This window comes from Emys orbicularis, chromosome 4 (genome assembly GCF_028017835.1).
Source record: "Emys orbicularis isolate rEmyOrb1 chromosome 4, rEmyOrb1.hap1, whole genome shotgun sequence".
Classification (NCBI taxonomy): Eukaryota; Metazoa; Chordata; order Testudines; family Emydidae; genus Emys; species Emys orbicularis.
Window position 1 is genome coordinate 120,928,738 of NC_088686.1, and position 17,977 is coordinate 120,946,714.

Below are 17,977 nucleotides of genomic sequence, written 5' to 3' on the forward strand. Positions count from 1 at the left end.
AGCTGCAGCGTGACGGATCTGTGTGTACGTGAGGGGGAAAGCCCCCGGGGAGAGCACAGGCCTGTCCGGAGAAGGCTGGCTCCGGAAATTACACGGCGCGGGCAGCACGCGTGGCCCTGGGAGTAGCGAGCGCCCAGTTACCCGCAGCCCAGCCAAGCTCCCCTGCACCGCCTCCCGTCACAGGGTCCCCGCCCACGGCCCGCCCTGTCCTCTCCGCCCGCCGCTGCCCCGGCGCAGGCGGGAAGGGGCTGGGCTGCGCGCGGCCGCCGGGTTGGGCCCATGGAGGCGGCGCGGACGCTGTTTGCTTGGGTAGGTTGGTGCCTCCGGGGCAGGCGCCCTGAGCGGTGGAGGGGAGGCTGCTGCCGCCGGGGGCACGTGGGCGAGGAGGGGGGCGGGTTTGCTTCCTGTGCAGGGAAAAGGGGGAAGAAGCAGGAGGCTGGGAAGGTATTTTCTTCCCATTCTCTTCCCCCCCCACCCCCTTGTACCTGCCCCAGCAATTTCCTCTTCCCTAAAACCAAATTATGGCCCCTCTGCAAGAGCAAAGACCCCCCCGCCCTGCGCCCGCACCAGTGGGAGCCGGACTGTAGCCCTCTGTGCCTGCAGGGGCTGTGTGGTGTGTCGCGTGCAGATGCACCTTGAGCGTGATTTCGGAGCCTTTTGCCGGTGGGATAATGGGTCCCCCTCATAAAGCCCCAGACGTGGCCCTCACTGGCCGGCGTGGGACCCTGCATCATTAGTTCTGGGACGGGGGCTGTGGCTGAAAGGGGGCTAGCCGCGCCCCCGGGGCTGGGCAGAGCGCCGAGTAGCTCTGCCGGAGTGTCCCGAATGCTGCGCTACGCAATAGCGGGGCAGCTGCAGCGCCTGGGTGTCACGACAGAACGGTGTAAATGGGTTTCACCCCCTTCTGCCCTTTTATTTGTCAAACTTCTCACAGAAAATCTACAGACAAGCCCATGCCCGGGAATAGGGTGACCAGACAGCAAGTGTGAAAAATAGGGACGGGGGTGGGGGGGTAATAGGAGCCTATATAAGAAAAAGAGACCCAAATTGGGACTGTCCCTATAAAATCAGGATATCTGGTCACCCTGCCCGGGAATTCTCTCCGTGGCGAGTTCTGAGCTGTGGCAGGTCTGAGGCATTGCTGGAGTCTTGTATCAGTTGTGGCTGCAAAGCCGAGGGGTGGGGGAAACTGCTAACTTTCCAGGACTCCTTTGAGCTGCGACTATCTTGCATAAAGTAGACTGAGCAGATTGCAGCCACCGTTGTGTTTAATATAGAGGGACTGACCAAGAAGATTACAGGGCATAGCGTGGATGCAGCCTGCCACTCCCTGTGCATGGGCAGGCTGCCGGCCCAGTGAAATCACTGGGGCTGGAACTATTTTATAGTAGGGGTTCTGAAGGCAGAAACCATGTATTTGGGTTGTTGTTACTACTACAAGGCAGCGGGTGCTGGAGCACCCCTAGTTCCAGCCCCTATGGTAGGGCTCCTTGCAAGGACAGCAGTTCACCCATGTGCACAATTGCAGGGTCGAGCCCTAGATTTATAACAAGTGGGAACATTGTACGCTGGGTCCAGTGGTCTCCTCAGGTTGCCTGCGTTAAAGATGAGTGTGGCTATGCCTATGTGTTGCATTGTTGAACTCTGTGGGTTTGCTTTTGCTACTCCTGATGCAATTCTAATGCACACATTATGGGCATTGCTATTTGTATGTTTGAGTGTAGCAAAGCCTTCCCTTATACAAACATGCCACACTGAATAAAAGTGCTAAAAAATAAATAGCAAAAGGCCATGGAACAGTTGTATTAAAGCTCTCTCGATTTCTGGAGCTACCTTGTTAATCTTCACATAGAACAGATTGTGTGCTTCTATGCTTCCTTTTTAATGTTTATCTTTGTGATCCTCCCCTTTCTGATCCCATTTGAAAAAGTTCAGAAATAAAATATATTTTCTGAAAGATTTCTACATTATGCCTCTGCCCCCCCCCCCCGCAAGCAGTGTGAGAGAATCTCAGCAGCTGTGTGTATTTTGAGATCTGCTACTGTCCAAAGTTGTTGAAAAAAATCATTGCTGGGAGTTTGAGAGAGGAGTTTGCTCTGGCAAGTGTCGGGTCCTATGCCATCAATGTCTACAGAATTTAAGCTTTTATTTAAAAAAGAAATCAAATTTCTGTTTCTTATTGTTGTGAAGATCACCTTATAAATGTGAGTGGAATGTGATGTCTGCCTGAGACTGCTGACACTCCAGTGCCATCTCTGCTACTTTATAGCTTTGCTAAGCATTAGCAGCGTGAAATTAACCAACTCAAGGCCAAATTGGGGTTGCTGTTCAGAATCACGGTTGCCATTTTTCACACAGTAAATAAGCACCCTGACTTTCACAATAAGCCAAAAATCAAGATAATCCCATTTCAAAACAAGCCAATCCATAAGAATCCCAACATTCTATGTGACTAGATCCCCCCAGTGTGCAGTCTGGAACTGTGGTGGGCCTGCTGTGCACCCCTGACTCTCTCCCCGCTTGCCCCTGCTTGCTGGGAGCCGATCAAAAAAAAAAAAAAAAAAGAGCAGCTACAAGCCAAAAACTAACCAACAAGTGATTCACAAGCCAATTAAGCCAAAAACAAGCCCAATTTCTGCGTTTTTTAAGTGGGTTTGGCATGTCTGTTCAGAACTCTATTTAAAGGTTTCTGGGACTGGACACCTGAAAATGTGTTCTCTCTCTCTCCCTCTCTGCAGTGTACCATTGCAATGTGTCATATGATAATACAATCACCTGGTATCCACCAAAAATAATCCATTAGTAGCTGATTGTGCCTTGGCCTTTACACCGTGGAAGAGGGAGCCAATGGGCTATGCATGCCACGGCCCATATGCAAAAAGATCATAGCTGCTGACTTGTCAGTCTGCATTCTGCTCAAATATCTGCATGGTTTATGCACAAGTTTCCCCCTTCCCTTTGAAGTCAAGAGGAGTTTTGCCATTGACTTCAATGGGACCAGGATTTCAGCTGTGGTGCATAAAGGAGACATCGGAGGTATGGTGTGGATAGCTATAGTTGCCCCTACCTGCTCTGATTCTCACCCACAAACTCTGGTGTGCAGTAGCCATATTGGTCAAAAATAATCATAATACAAATTTGCAAGAATAAGTGGAGATAGGCACCTCAGGCAACTGGAAACCTTATTCCCCCATCCTGAAAGCTGCTAGCTGCCCAAGGTATCCATCTTCTGTCTTTCTGCTGTCTTGCCTTGCCCTTTCCCCCCCCAGCATCTAATTGTGTTATACTCCTTGCAGTGAGTATGTAAGTTTCCCTCCTAGAAGAGTTGTACAGTTAGTGAGTGGTGATAAATCACCAAACCATCTGATGATATATGTACTATATATAATTGAGTGATTAACACCAATTTCCAGCTTCCGAATGGGCTGGAATCTCGAAATTTGTTGCAGGCCATGCAGTGCAGCCAAAAATCCCTAAAATGAACGTTGACCTCTCCATCCAAGTGCCCTTTTGTGATACAGTCTTAAAATTTGCTACATTCATTTCTTATTAATTGATACCATCTCTCTTTAAGACACATTGTTATACCAATAGAATAAAACCCAGCAGGAACTTATTAAGAGGGATAAGGCAAAGATGCCACATTTATTGTAAATATAATGGTAAAGCAAAAGATAAAAGTAAACAACATTGTTTGACTACTTATTCCTATCACTACTTATTCCTTATACACACACACACACATATATAGAGAGAGATTCATTTACACAATTATTTATTTAAGTTCTGTATAGGTGTTATAGTTACCAGCCTAGAAGTTGCTCATGCCAAGTTACTGGCCAGGTATCTTGGTCATGAGGATGGAGCCGAGTCTGTGTTAGATGCACCTGATGCTCCTGGAGGTTGGCAGCAGAACCAGAGACTCAAAGTCATCAGTCTTGAGAGTCCATTCTTATAGGAATTAATTCCTATGTTTGTCTATGGGAGCTGTTTCATTTTGCTGTTGCTGACTCAATCAGCAGATGGCACATTCTTGGGAACATTCCTGGTGGCTCCAAACTGTCCAAAGTTTGTGTTTCTCATCCTTCCAGGTGATGGGGTGGATCCCAGTTTACCCTCCGGGGGTTGTCTGGTCATCCACTTGACACATTCTTCGGCCGATGGATACTTCCTTTCTAGGCTGGCACCTCCCTAACCATTCATGTATATCAAGCATTCATCAGCATACATTTCATATCTTAACCATATTTTAATTTACTGTCTCCACCACTTTCGGGGTGTGTGCTAATTCATTTGAGTCTCCCGGCCCTTTAATCACAGAGGGTGGGGGGTCTGTCCTAGGAGCCGTTGCTATTACAATGAAGTGAAAGTCACTTAACGGCTTATAGTGTTTGTTTACATTGTATCAATTACTTCAAGAACAAAGTCAATTAACTTGTTTGTAAGTTTTACATAGTAATAAAGTATCTTTCACAGGATAGATACAATCAATGGTTTCTACAGACAGTAGCTTACAAGTGTTAACAGAAGACCCAAGAGATTTTTGTACTTGGTGAAACTGTTGGATTTTAAAGTGTGGGGGACAAATTATGAGGGGGTCACTGTCACTTGGGGGAATCACTGTTAGTACCTTCTTTAAAATCCCTACAACATCAGGTGCTCCATAACCAGTGTGGGAGAGAGAAAGAACCCAGATGAGGCAGGGGATTTGAGGTGGAAAAGGGCCAGTGAAAAATCCTAATGATTAATTTCTGCTTGGGGGCAGTAATTTTGGGTCTGAGGTCACCAACACCCAGTAACAGGTTTTTGCTAAGAATGTTGTTGAAGGCAAGTAAATGTGCTATTGGAATTGTTGTTGATAGCAGTCCATGAGTCTGGCTGATCTGACTATCAACTAGTGCTGTTGAGAAGCCTCAAAGACATTTTAAGACTTCCCATATTTTATTTTCAGTGGTTACTTTGTGCTATTCATTTATCTGGCTTGGTTTTAGCTTATAAATATACCAGTAGCTTCTCTTTATGCCCTCTCTGAGTTAAAAGAGCTGACTAATGAGAGACAAGTGTTTCCATTTCACCTGTTCCAAGTTCCAAATGAGACAGCATGTGCTTCTTACTTCATTTTGGGGGTGTTATGCTGAGAGAACATCTACATTAATGAAAACTTAGCGGAGGGTGGTTACATTTATTAGCATAATTATTACATGCATAATTTTAACACTAAAAAGCCTTACCCATTCTTTAGTAGGCACACTGGGCTAAAGTCAGCACTGATATATTCAGGCACAATTCCATCAATAGCATCGTAGTTGTACTAGCATACATCAGTAGTGAATTTGGCTCAAAGTGCCTAAAATTATTTTGCCAAATTTTCTTAGGGTATGTCTACACTACAAAATTAGGTCAAATTTATAGAAGCCGGTTTTATAGAAATCGGTTTTATACAGTCGATTGTGTGTGTCCCCACATAAAATGCTCTAAATGCATTAAGTCGGCAGACCGCGTCCACAGTACCGAGGCTAGCGTCGACTTCCAGAGCGTTGCACTGTGGGTAGCTATCCCGCAGTCTCCGCTGCCCATTGGAATTCTGGGTTGAGATCCCAATGCCTGATGATGCAAAAACAGTGTCGCGGGGGGTTCTGGGTACATGTCGTCAGGCCCCTCCCCTTCTGTCAGAGCAACGGCAGACAATTGATTCGCGCCTTTTTACCTGGGTTACCTGTGCATACAACATACCACGGCAAGCATGGAGCCCGCTCAGCTCAGCATCACCATATGTCGTCTGGGTGCCGGCAGACGTGGTACTGCATTGCTACACAGCAGCAGCTCCTTGCCTTTTGGCAGTAGATGGTGTATTACGATTGATATCCGTCATCGTCATATTCCTCAGTGAGTTCGATCAGAGGCACCTGGGCAGACATGTTATGTCTCCTGGCCTATTGAACCGTCTTGACGATGATGGCTAGCAGTTGTAGTACAGCATTTTCTGCCAAGCACCCAGAAGATGGCGATGGCTATCAGTCATGCTGCACTGTCTGCTGCCAGCTTAAGATGTAAAAAATAGATGGACCAGATTTGTTCTGTATTCATTTGCTTCCCCCTCCCTCCGTGAAATCAACGGCCTGCTAAACCCAGGTTTTGAGTTCAATCTTTGGGGGGGCCATTCTGTGTGACAGTTGTTTGTGTTTCTCCCTGATGCACAGCCACCTTTGTTGATTTTTACCTTGGTTACCTGGGTTACCTGTGCAGACAACATACCACGGCAAGCATGGAGTCCACTCAGCTCAGCTCAGCTCACCGTCACCATATGTCATCTGGGTGCCGGCAGACGTGGTACTGCGTTGCTACACAGCAGCAGCTAATTGCCTTTTGGCAGGAGACGGTGCAGTATGACTGGTAGCCGTCATCGGCTATCTGGGTGCTGGTAGACATGGGGCTGCATTGCTACACAGCAGCAGCTCCTTGCCTTTTGGCAGTGGATGGTGTATTACGACTGGTATCTGTCATCGTCATATTCCTCAGTGAGTTCAATCAGAGGCACCTGGGCAGACATGTTTTGTCTCCTGGCCTATTGAACCGTCTTGACGATGATGGCTAGCAGTTGTAGTACAGCATTTTCTGCCAAGCACCCAGAAGATGGCGATGGCTATCAGTCATGCTGCACCGTCTGCTGCCAGCTTAAGATGTAAAAAATAGATGGACCAGATTTGTTCGGTATTCATTTGCTTCCCCCTCCCTCCGTGAAATCAACAGCCTGCTAAACCCAGGGTTTTGAGTTCAATATTTGGGGGGGCCATTCTGTGTGACAGTTGTTTCTGTTTCTCCCTGATGCACAGCCACCTTTGTTGATTTTAATTCCCTGTAAGCCATGTTGTCACTCGCCCCTCCCTCCCTCCCTCCGTCAGACAATAGTTTTGCGCCTTTTTTCAGCCCAGACGCCATAGCACTGGGATCATGGAGCCTGCTCAGATCACCGCGGCAATTATGAGCACTATGAACGCCACGCGCATTGTCCTGGAGTATATGCAGAGCCAGAACATGCCAAAGCAAAACCAGGCGAGGAGGCGATTGCAGCGATTGCAGTGTGGCGACAAGAGTGATGAGGAAATTGACATGGACATAGACCTCTCACAAAGTACAGGCCCCAGCAATGTGCAAATCATGGTGTTACTGGGGCAGGTTCATGCCGTGGAACGCCGATTCTGGGCCCGGGAAACAAGCACAGACTGGTGGGACCGCATCGTGTTGCAGGTGTGGGACGATTCCCAGTGGCTGCAAAACTTTCGCATGCGTAAGGGCACTTTCATGGAACTTTGTGACTTGCTTTCCCCTGCCCTGAAGCGCCAGAATACCAGGATGAGAGCAGCCCTCACAGTTGAGAAGCGAGTGGCGATAGCCCTGTGGAAGCTTGCAACGCCAGACAGCTACCGGTCAGTCGGGAATCAATTTGGAGTGGGCAAATCTACTGTGGGGGCTGCTGTGATCCAAGTAGCCAACGCAATCAAAGACCTGCTGATATCAAGGGTAGTGACTCTGGGAAACGTGCAGGTCATAGTGGATGGCTTTGCTGCAATGGGATTCCCAAACTGTGGTGGGGCGATAGACGGAACCCATATCCCTATCTTGTCACCGGAGCACCAAGCCACTGAGTACATAAACCGCAAGGGGTACTTTTCAATGCTGCTGCAAGCCCTGGTGGATCACAAGGGACGTTTCACTAACATCAACGTGGGATGGCCGGGAAAGGTATATGATGCTTGCGTCTTCAGGAACTCTGGTCTGTTTCAAAAGCTGGAGGAAGGGACTTTCTTCCCGGACCAGAAAATAACCGTTGGGGATGTTGAAATGCCTATCGTTATCCTTGGGGACCCAGCCTACCCCTTAATGCCATGGCTCATGAAGCCGTACACAGGCAGCCTGGACAGGAGTCAGGACCTGTTCAACTATAGGCTGAGCAAGTGCCAAATGGTGGTGGAATGTGCATTTGGACGTTTAAAAGCGCGCTGGCGCAGTTTACTGACTCGGATAGACCTCAGCGAAGCCAATATTCCAATTGTTATTGCTGCTTGCTGTGCGCTCCACAATATCTGTGAGAGTAAGGGGGAGACATTTATGGCGGGGTGGGAGGTTGAGGCAAATCGCCTGGCCGCTGATTACGCGCAGCCAGACACCAGGGCGGTTAGAAGAGTACAGCAGGGCGCGGTGTGCATCAGAGAAGCTTTGAAAATGAGTTTTGTGACTGGCCAGGCTACGGTGTGAAACTTCTGTTTGTTTCTCCTTGATGAACCCTCTGCCCCCCCCCCCCCCCCGGTTCACTCTACTTCCCTGTAAGCCAACCACCCTCCCCTCCCCCCTTCGAGCACCGCTTGCAGAGGCAATAAAGTCATTGTTACTTCACATTCATGCATTCTTTATTAATTCATCACACAACTAGGGGGATAACTGCCAAGGTGGGGGAGGAGGGAAGCACTGGGTGGGGTGGGAGAGGAGGGAAGGACAAGGACACACTGCAGTTTAAAACTTTAAAACTTTAACTCTTATTGAAGGCCAGCCTTCTGATGCTTGGGCAATCATCTGGGGTGGAGTGGCTGGGTGGCCGGAGGCCCCCCCACCGCGTTCTTGGGCATCTGGGTGAGGAGGCAATGGGACTTGGGGAGGAGGGCTGTTGGTTACACAGGGGCTGTAGCGGCGGTCTCTGCTCCTGCTGCCTTTCCTGCAGCTCAACCAGCAGCCGGAGCATTGACTCTTGCCTTCTGTCAGCAAGCTGACGCCACCTATCCTCTTCAGCCCGCCACTTGCTCTCTTCAGCCCGCGATTCAGCCTGCCACCTCTCCTCTCGTTCATATTGTGCTTTTTTGCACTCTGACATTGACTGCCTCCACGCATTCTGCTGTGCTCTGTCAGCGTGGGAGGACATCTGGAGCTCCGAGAACATATCATCCCGAGTCCGCCATTTTCTCCTTCTAATCTTCACTAGCCTCTGTGAAGGAGAAATATTTGCAGGTGGTGGAGGAGAAGGGAGAGGTGGTTAAAAAAGACACATTTTAGAGAACAATGGGTACACTCTTTCACGTTAAATTTTGCTGTTCATATTACACAGCACATGTGCTTTCGTTACAAGGTCGCATTTTTCCTCTTATATTGAGGGCCAGCCGGTTTGGTGTGAGAGATCACTCATGCAGTGCCAGGCAACAGATTTCGGCTTGCAGGCAGCCATGGTAAGCCACAGTCTTTTGGCTTTTTTAACTTTCTTAACGTGTGGGAATGGTTTCAAACAGTAGCGCCCTCATTTCCCATACCAAGCACCCATTGGGTTGGCCATTTAAAATGGGTTTGCAATGTAAAAGGAAGGGCTGCGGTTTCCGGGTTAACATGCAGCACAAACCAAACTTCCCCCCCCCCCCAATTCTCTGGGATGACCACTTCACCCCTACCCCCTACCGCGTGGCTAACAGCGGGGAACATTTCTGTTCAGCCGAGCAGGAATGGGCACCTCTGAATGTCCCCTTAATAAAATCACCCCATTTCAACCAGGTGACCGTGAATGATATCACTCTCCTGAGGATAACAAAGGGAGATAAGGAATGGATGTTGTCTGCATGCCAGCAAACACCGGGACCATACGCTGCCATGCTTTGTTATGCAATGATTCCAGATTACGTGCTACTGGCCTGGCGTGGTAAAGTGTCCTACCATGGCGGACGGGATAAGGCAGCCCTCCCCTGAAACCTTTTGCAACGGCTTTGGGAGTACATGAAGGAGAGCTTTCTGGAGATGTCCCTGGAGGATTTCCGCTCCATCCCCATACACGTTAACAGACTTTTCCAGTAGCTGTACTGGCCGTGATTGCCAGGGCAAATTAATCATTAATCATTAAACATGCTTGCTTTTAAACCATGTGTAATATTTACAAAGGTACACTCACCAGAGGTCCCTTGTGTGCCCTCAGGGTCTGGGAGCACGCCTTGGGTGAGTTCGGGGTTTACTGGTTCCAGGTCCAGGGTGATAAACATATCCTGGCTGTTGGGGAAACCGGTTTCTCCGCTTCCTTGCTGTGAGCTATCTTCATTGTCTTCATCATCATCTTCCTCGTACCCCGAACCCGCTTCCCTGTTGCGTGATTCTCCATTGATGGAGTCAAAGCATACGGTTCGGGTAGCGGTGGCTGCACCCCCTAGCATGGCATGCAGCTCCGCGTAGAAGCGGCATGTTTGCGGCTCTGCCCTGGACCTTCTGTTTGCCTCTCTGGCTTTGTGGTAGGCTTGCCTTAGCTCCTTAATTTTCACGCGGCACTGCTGTGCGTCCCTGTTATGGCCTCTGTCCTTCATGGCCTTTGAGACTTTTTCTAATATTTTGCCATTTCGTTTACTGCTACGGAGTTCAGCTAGCACTGATTCATCTCCCCATATGGCGAGCAGATCCCGTACCTCCCGTTCTGTCCATGCTGGAGCTCTTTTGCGATCCTGGGACTCCATCATGGTTACCTGTGCTGATGAGCTCTGCGTGGTCACCTGTGTTCTGCACGCTGGGCAAACAGGAAATGAAATTCAAAAGTTCGCGGGGCTTTTCCTGTCTACCTGGTCAGTGCATCTGAGTTGAGAGTGCTGTCCAGAGCGGTCACAATGAAGCACTGTGGGATAACTCCCGGAGGCCAATAACGTCGAATTCCGTCCACACTACCCCAAATCCGACCCGCAAAGGCCGATTTTAGCGCTAATCCCCTCGTCGGAGGTGGAGTAAAGAAACCGGTTTAAAGGGCCCTTTAAGTTGAAAAAAAGGGCTTCGTCGTGTGGACGTGTCCAGGCTTAATTCGATTTAACGCTGCTAAATTCGACCTAAACTCGTAGTGTAGACCAGGCCTTAGTTAGCCAGGGATACATTTTATTTGTACAATTATAAAAAGGAATTTGGAAATATTCAGCAGCTTTTCTGAGGAATATTTGACAAGCCCAGGGCTGCATAAAAAGAACACAGCTTATGCCATTCATATCACTGTGGGTTGAGGGTTTGTATAATAAGGAAACAGATGCATGCAAAAAATAAGCAAATTTTGGCATAGAGAAATGGGATAGCTGTTTTTTTAAATAATCAGCCAGATGTTCACAGAAGGTCTCCGCTTAGGGACTTATTTGGTAAACTAGTGAGAGTGGTGGCCATTTATACTATGTATGGTACCACAGTGCAGACAATTCATAGTTTTCCTTATGACAGTCCATGTTGTTTGAATGAGAAGCTGCACTGGAATTGATTTGCTACTGCATGGTGGGAAGGATGGTTTAGTAATGGATAGAGCACTGGACTGGGACTGAGGAGTCCTAGGCTTGGTCTACACTCACCCCCCAAATCGAACTGAGGTACGCAACTTCAGCTACGTGAATAACGTAGCTGAAGTTCGAAGTACCTTAGTTCGATCTTACTTCGGTCCACACGCGGCAGGCAGGCTCCCTCGTCGACTCCGCGGTACTCCTCTCGTCTAGCTGGAGTACCGCAGTCGACGGCGAGCACTTCCTGGTTCGACTTATCGCGTCCAGACAAGACGCGATAAGTCGAACCCAGAACTTCGATTGCCAGCCGCCGAACTAGCGGCTGGGTGTAGACATACCCCTAGATTCAGTTTCTGGCTTAGCCACAGACTTGCCATGTGATCTTGGGCAGATCACTTAATCTATTTTTTGCCTCAGTTCTGCATTTGTAAAATGGGGATAATACTTTTTACCTCATAGGGATGGTGTGAGACTAAAATTCAGGAAGGGGAGTGAGGCGCTCAGTAACTATGGTACTGAGGGCAACATAAGTACTTAAGAATTGACTGCCCACAGCTTTATGGACTGCATCAGTGATGCTGACTACCTTATTTTTCTGCATCTGAAGTTGTGAACTTAAACCCTCCCATGATTTAAAATGTAGTATAAACCTTGCTCAGCAGCTCTGGAAATCAGTTCCTGTACTGTACTGTACAACATTCTGCATTACATACTGTATTTCTCTAAAAAGAGGCGTTCCCTTGCTTAAGATGCATCATGGCAGATGTCGTGATTTCTGTGATAAATATGGATTCTGTATGGATTGCAATTGCAAATATTTTTATATGAGTACTAGTTATGGAGAATCCTGCATGTGTACGCCAGCAGTTAGGCACTTCACATTTTTATATTCTTTAATACCTAGTAGTTTATTAATGGGTCTCTTACACTTTTGCATAGTAACTTTTATCCCTATGTTTGTGGTTTATAACAGGTCCTATGTGTATCTGCTACAGTTTTACATGCATACAGTAGGCATTGCCATGCATCTTTTAAATATTATGCATAATACAGCAATTGCCACTTTGTCTCAATCCATTTGCTCACTCAGGCTTCTACTTTACCCAGTGCAAATAGTCTTAGGAAATTATAATCTGATTCTAATAATATTTCAGGTTACAGGGGAGAAAAATTAAACTATTTAATAGATTTTAAAATCAGATGGGACCATCATGTAATTCTAGTTTGACCTGTTGCATGATGCAGGACATAGAATTTCACCAAATGATTCCCGCATCAAGTACATAACTGCTGTGAAAATATTGCATCTTGCAAATTGTAGTCTGAATTTGTCTAGCTTCACTTTCCAGCTATTGGATCGTGTTATGCCTTTGTCTGCTAGATTAAAGAATTTCTACTTCAGAAATATTGTCCCGATGTAGATACTTACAGACTATGATCGAGTCACCTCTTAACCCTCTCTTGAATAAACAAAATAGATTGATCGTTAGAGCCCTGTGCGGGTACAAAATTTGAGCCGCGATCTGCAAACATGATATAAAGCAGATATCCGCAGATTTGCAGGGCTCTAGATATAAAATTTGGATCTGCATCCATCCGCGATCTGCAAACATGGTCCGCGGATATCCCCATCCACAAAGTGGATAGCTGCAGATTTGCAGGGCTCTATCGATGGTTAGTCTCTCACTGTAAATGCAGGTTTTCTAGACCTAAAATCCTTCTTGTAGGTTTTTTCTGAACCTTTATCAATTTGTCAACATCCTTTTTAAAGAGTGGACACCAGAAGTGGACACAATATTTCAGGAATGGTCTCACAAATACTGTATGTGCAATGGTAATACCATCTCTTTACTTCTAATCAGTACCCCCTCCTTTTTAAAAAATTTCCTCAACAAAATTCATGTAAGACTGCAAGATTTAAAAATGGAGGTGCCAACAAACTTTGCAAAGTGCTTAGGTGGACCTGCTGCTCCTTGAATGAAATACCGCTCTTAAAGTGTATAATATTATACATGCAGTATTCATCTCTTTCAGCAGCACTGCAAACTTGTGAAGTCTTAAGTACTAGTGCAGGGTTCGGCAACCTTTCAGAAGTGATGTGCTGAGTCTTCATATATTCACTCTAATTTAAGGTTTCGCATGCCAGTAATACATTTAAATGTTTTTAGAAGGTCTCTTTCTATAAGTCTATAATATATAACTAAAGTATTGTTGTATGTAAAGTAAATAAGGTTTTTAAAATGTTTAAGAAGCTTCATTTAAAATTAAATTAAAATGCAGAGCCCCCCCGGACCGGTGGCCAGGACCCGGGAAAATCAGCTTGTGTGCTGCCTTCGGCACACATGCCATAGGTTGCCTACCCCTGTACTAGTGGATAAAAGTGGCTGATGTTTAATGACAAAAGCATGTTGAACTTGCACTTTCTGATGCCTGCTCAGTAATTTTTAAGGGTTTGCTTATAATGGGCCTAAGATCCGAGGTATCTGTGTTCTAAGTTCTGCATAACAAAATACGGACAAGTTGAGTTTTTGCAAACCCTAAATAAACCCATTTCTAATTAAAGGCTAATAAATTGCTTTATTAATAAAGCTCTTTCATATTTTTATTTTTCTGTATGTGTTTAAAGGGTGCAAACAGCTATGGGCAGCTCGGCCTTGGTCATAAAGAGGATGTGCTGTTGCCTCAGTCTCTGAAAGATTTTTCCTGCAAACATCAAAACATTAAGAGCATTGCTGGAGGAGGAGGACACTCTGCAGTTATTACTGGTAACAGACATTCACATGACGTGCAATGCAAGGACTGGCATGTTTCTGAATGAGAATCTTCTTGCTGGGCATCGCTCGGTGCTGTGCTGCCACCTATGTGTGGATTGCAGTTTCTAGCAAGTGCCAATTCTAATTGCAAAGCGGAAAAGTTATTTGCTGCCAATGAATTGAATTGTTCTGGAGAGGAGTTATGTTATTTCAGTTGCCTCTAATGGTCATTTTATGATTATGTGATAATTATTTCTTAGCCTGTTCTACCTGCTTATTATGCAAGAGGGTTCATTACTTTTGTGGGGAAGAGAGGATATTTCACTTTGAAAAGGTAGGTTATTCCTTACCTTAAGTGGTGTCCAAACCCCTGATTGGAAAGTTCTACCATAAATAATGGCTACTTAGGAAGTAGGAAGGATATGAAGGAGAAAGTGAATAGGATGAAAGACTTCACTCTGAAACACTGAGAGGGAGCAATGTTAATGTTAAAATCATCTCCCTTGGCAGTCACATTCTCTATGGCTGTGTCTACACAAGAAAGAAAAGTGTATTTTTAATTTGTTAAAGATATATACTTTTATCTTGAGAAGATAAGGCCTATGCACGCAGTGCTAATTTATTGCAGGATCACAATGTGTGTATGATTCTGTTTGCCTGTGTTATGACTGTGACAGTGGTTTTATTTTGCAGGTGCAGGAGAACTTTTTGTATGTGGCCAAAACAAAGAAGGGCAATTGGGACTCAATCACACTGAGGATGTCCTGTGTTTTACTTCCTGCACTGCACTGTCTAGTGTTTGTGTGATAGAAGTGGCCTGTGGTTGGGATTTTACAATCATACTTACTGGTAAGTCCATCTCACTAATAATAATACCTAGCTCTGATATAGTGCTTTCATCAGCATATCTGAAGGTGCTTTACAAATGAGATCAGTATCATTATCTCCATTTTACAGATGGGGAAACTGAGACTCAGAGCAGTGAAACGACTTGCCCAAGGTCACCCAGCAGGCCAGTGGCAGAGCCAGAAATTGAATTCAGGTCTCCCAATCCAGTGCTCTGTCCACTAGGCCACACTGTCTCCCACTAGGGCCCGGAGAAATATTATGAAATACAGTAAAAGCACAGAGCTCTGTCATACCAAGGTCTGTACAAAGCCTGAGTGCTCAGAGGTTTTATGCTCTTTGCTTTGCAAGTGGAATTGCTGTATGTTCCGCACACTCCCTCTTCAGTTATCTTTAGACCTTTACTGAATATGGTTTATAAGAACACAAGCCCTTGAGCTTTTTGAAAAGGGACAGTTCAGTTCTTTATATGCTGTGCTATCTTGCATATAGTTCTTTTAATGATGTGTGTCAAGGCTGCTTCCCCACTTTGAACTTGAGGGTACAAATGTGGGGGCCTGCATGAAAACTTCTAAGCTTAACTACCAGCTTAGATCTGGTCCGCTGCCACCATCCCAAAGCTAATTCCCTTCCCTGGGTAGCCTTGAGAGACATTCACCAATTCCCTGGTGAATACAGATCCAAACCCCTTGGATCTTAAAACAAGGAGAAATTAACCATCCCCCCTCCTTCCTTCCACCAACTCCTGGTGAATACAGTTCCAACCCCCCTGGGATCTTAAAACAGGGAGAAATTAACCATCCCCCCCTCCTTCCTTTCACCAACTCCTGGTAAATACAGATCCAACCCCCTTGGATCTAAAAACAAGGAAAAATCAATCAGGTTCTTAAAAAGAAGGCTTTTAATTAAAGAAAAAGGTAAAAATCATCTCTGTAAAATCAGTATGGAAAATAACTTTACAGGGTAATCAAACTTAAAGAGCTCAGAGGATCCCCTCTAGCCTCAGGTTCAAAATACAGCAAACAGAGATAAACACTCTAGTAAAAGGTACATTTACAAGTTGAGAAAACAAAGATAAAAACTAACACGCCTTGCCTGGCTGTTTACTTACAAGTTTGAAATATGAGAGACTTGTTTAGAAAGATGTGGAGAACCTGGATTGATGTCTGGTCCCTCTCAGTCCCAAGAGCGAACAACAACCAAACAAAGAGCACAAACAAAAGCCTTCCCCCCATCCCCCAAGATTTGAAAGTATCTTGTCCCCTTATTGGTCCTTTGGGTCAGGTGTCAGCCAGGTTACCCGAGCTTCTTAACCCTTTACAGGTAAAAGGATTTTGGAGTCTCTGGCCAGGAGGGATTTTATAGTACTGTACACAGGAGAGCTGTTACCCTTCCCTTTATAGTTATGACAATGTGTTATGGTATCTTGCTTATAACCATAAATGTACCCTAAGGTATAATGTTATGAGTTGCACTGCTCCAACAAGGATGTATTATGTTGCAGGAAATGGCCAAGTTTTATCCTGTGGATCTAACTCTTTTGGACAACTAGGAGTCCCTCAAACTTCAGGAGGATGTTTGATCCCACAAAAGATTGAGGTAAAGACTCAAGAAAGTTGTCCTCTACAGATCTGGTCCTGTTTTCAGCGCCCCATACAAAACTCAGTAAAATCAGTGGAAAGTCTCCTATGGATTTCAGTGAGTTTTGGATCAAGCCCTTGGACTCATTGAAGACAACAGAATTACTCGTGTGAATGATAAATATCCAGGATTAGGCATTTTAAGAGAGTGAACACTGTTGTAGACATTAGAAAGTCAGCAGTTCAGGAAGTGTGTGTGTGTGTGTGTGTGTGTGTGTGTGTGTGTGTGTGTTTTAAATGAAGAAGGTGCCAACTTTCCTCGAGAAGAATGGTACATTTTGGAAAAGGACATAAAATTTCATCCACACACATTTTAATAGCCACAGTCAACCAAACAATAGGCCAAATCCTCAGATGGTGTAAACTGACTGAAGTCAAAGGAGCTATGTTGATTTTCACCATCTGAGGCTCTGACCCAGGGCATATAAGGTGTTAGAAATGTTTCAGTACATACTTGAGGAAAGAAGGAAAGGATTTCCACTGATCTTAAATTTTATTTAGTTTCTTAGGGCTTTATGTTGAAAAATTCAAAGGATCGAAGAAGAACTTGTTAAAAAACACAGCTGATTTCAATATAATCAGCTGTGTTCTGGGACGTCTACTGTAGGAAAGTTTTTGTTCAACTGAGTTCCTTCTGCTGGCACATGCTATATAAATGCCAATTCTTTGGTTTTGTGCTTCTGCATTTATAACTTAGCAGTGCAACATAATATGCAGAAAGATCTTTTAGCAAAGGTTGCAGAATCCATTCCTAACATTTTATTTTTTATAAGAAAAATTAGTGTGAGATCAGCACTTTTGATCATCCCTACAATAAGAAACTAGTGTGTGTGCAGGGAAATTAAAATTTTCTGGATTTTAGATGCATTTTCTTTGAAATGATAAGCGGCAGCTAAAAAAAGAAAGGAAGTGAAAAATACATTAGTATTGTCCTCATTTAACCTCCAAATGTTTATCAAACCATATCAATTTCAAAAAAATATGTTTGGAGACTAGGGAATCCCATTCCTTATTGGTCTGTCTCTTGCACTCATAAACGCTGAGGGGGCAGACTCTTAAACCCCAGCCTGTGTTGAAGAATACCTTGCTCCACAGATAGTCATCATTGCAGTCAGTGGGAGTACTTATGGGGTAAGGCACTACTCAGCTTGAATAAGGGTATCAGAATCTATCTCTGAAGTAATTGCTTTAAAAATCTTATAAGAAATAGCTACTGAGATTTATGTATCCTCAGAGGAGCTTTACCACTGTTGGCTATGAACCCAGCAGTGTGAATGAATTTAATCCCTATTTACACTTGGGTTTCTATTTTTAGAACATTAATGAAACTCTTTCCTCTCCAAATAAATTCCCATTTCTGTTCCATTGCAGAGAACTCCCGTTCTGTAAAGCTTCAGAAACGGCAAAGTCCTTTCTGGTTCTTTGGTTAGGATTACTAGTCTCATTGCCAGTGCCAAAGCCTGTCTGTTGCTTTTTT

The 17,977-nt window shown here is 45.3% G+C and overlaps 1 protein-coding gene across 1 annotated transcript in view; it reads left to right on the forward strand.

Annotated features, from left to right (window-relative positions):
- The first annotated feature begins 279 nt into the window (after positions 1 to 279).
- SERGEF (secretion regulating guanine nucleotide exchange factor) overlaps positions 280 to 17,977 on the forward strand; it is a 291,127-nt gene continuing 273,429 nt past the window's right edge. Inside the window, exons 1-4 of the mRNA XM_065403356.1 lie at positions 280 to 309; positions 13,888 to 14,026; positions 14,708 to 14,863; positions 16,365 to 16,459. Of these exons, the coding sequence (XP_065259428.1) occupies positions 280 to 309; positions 13,888 to 14,026; positions 14,708 to 14,863; positions 16,365 to 16,459 (420 nt within the window). The remainder of the gene's footprint in view (positions 310 to 13,887; positions 14,027 to 14,707; positions 14,864 to 16,364; positions 16,460 to 17,977) is intronic.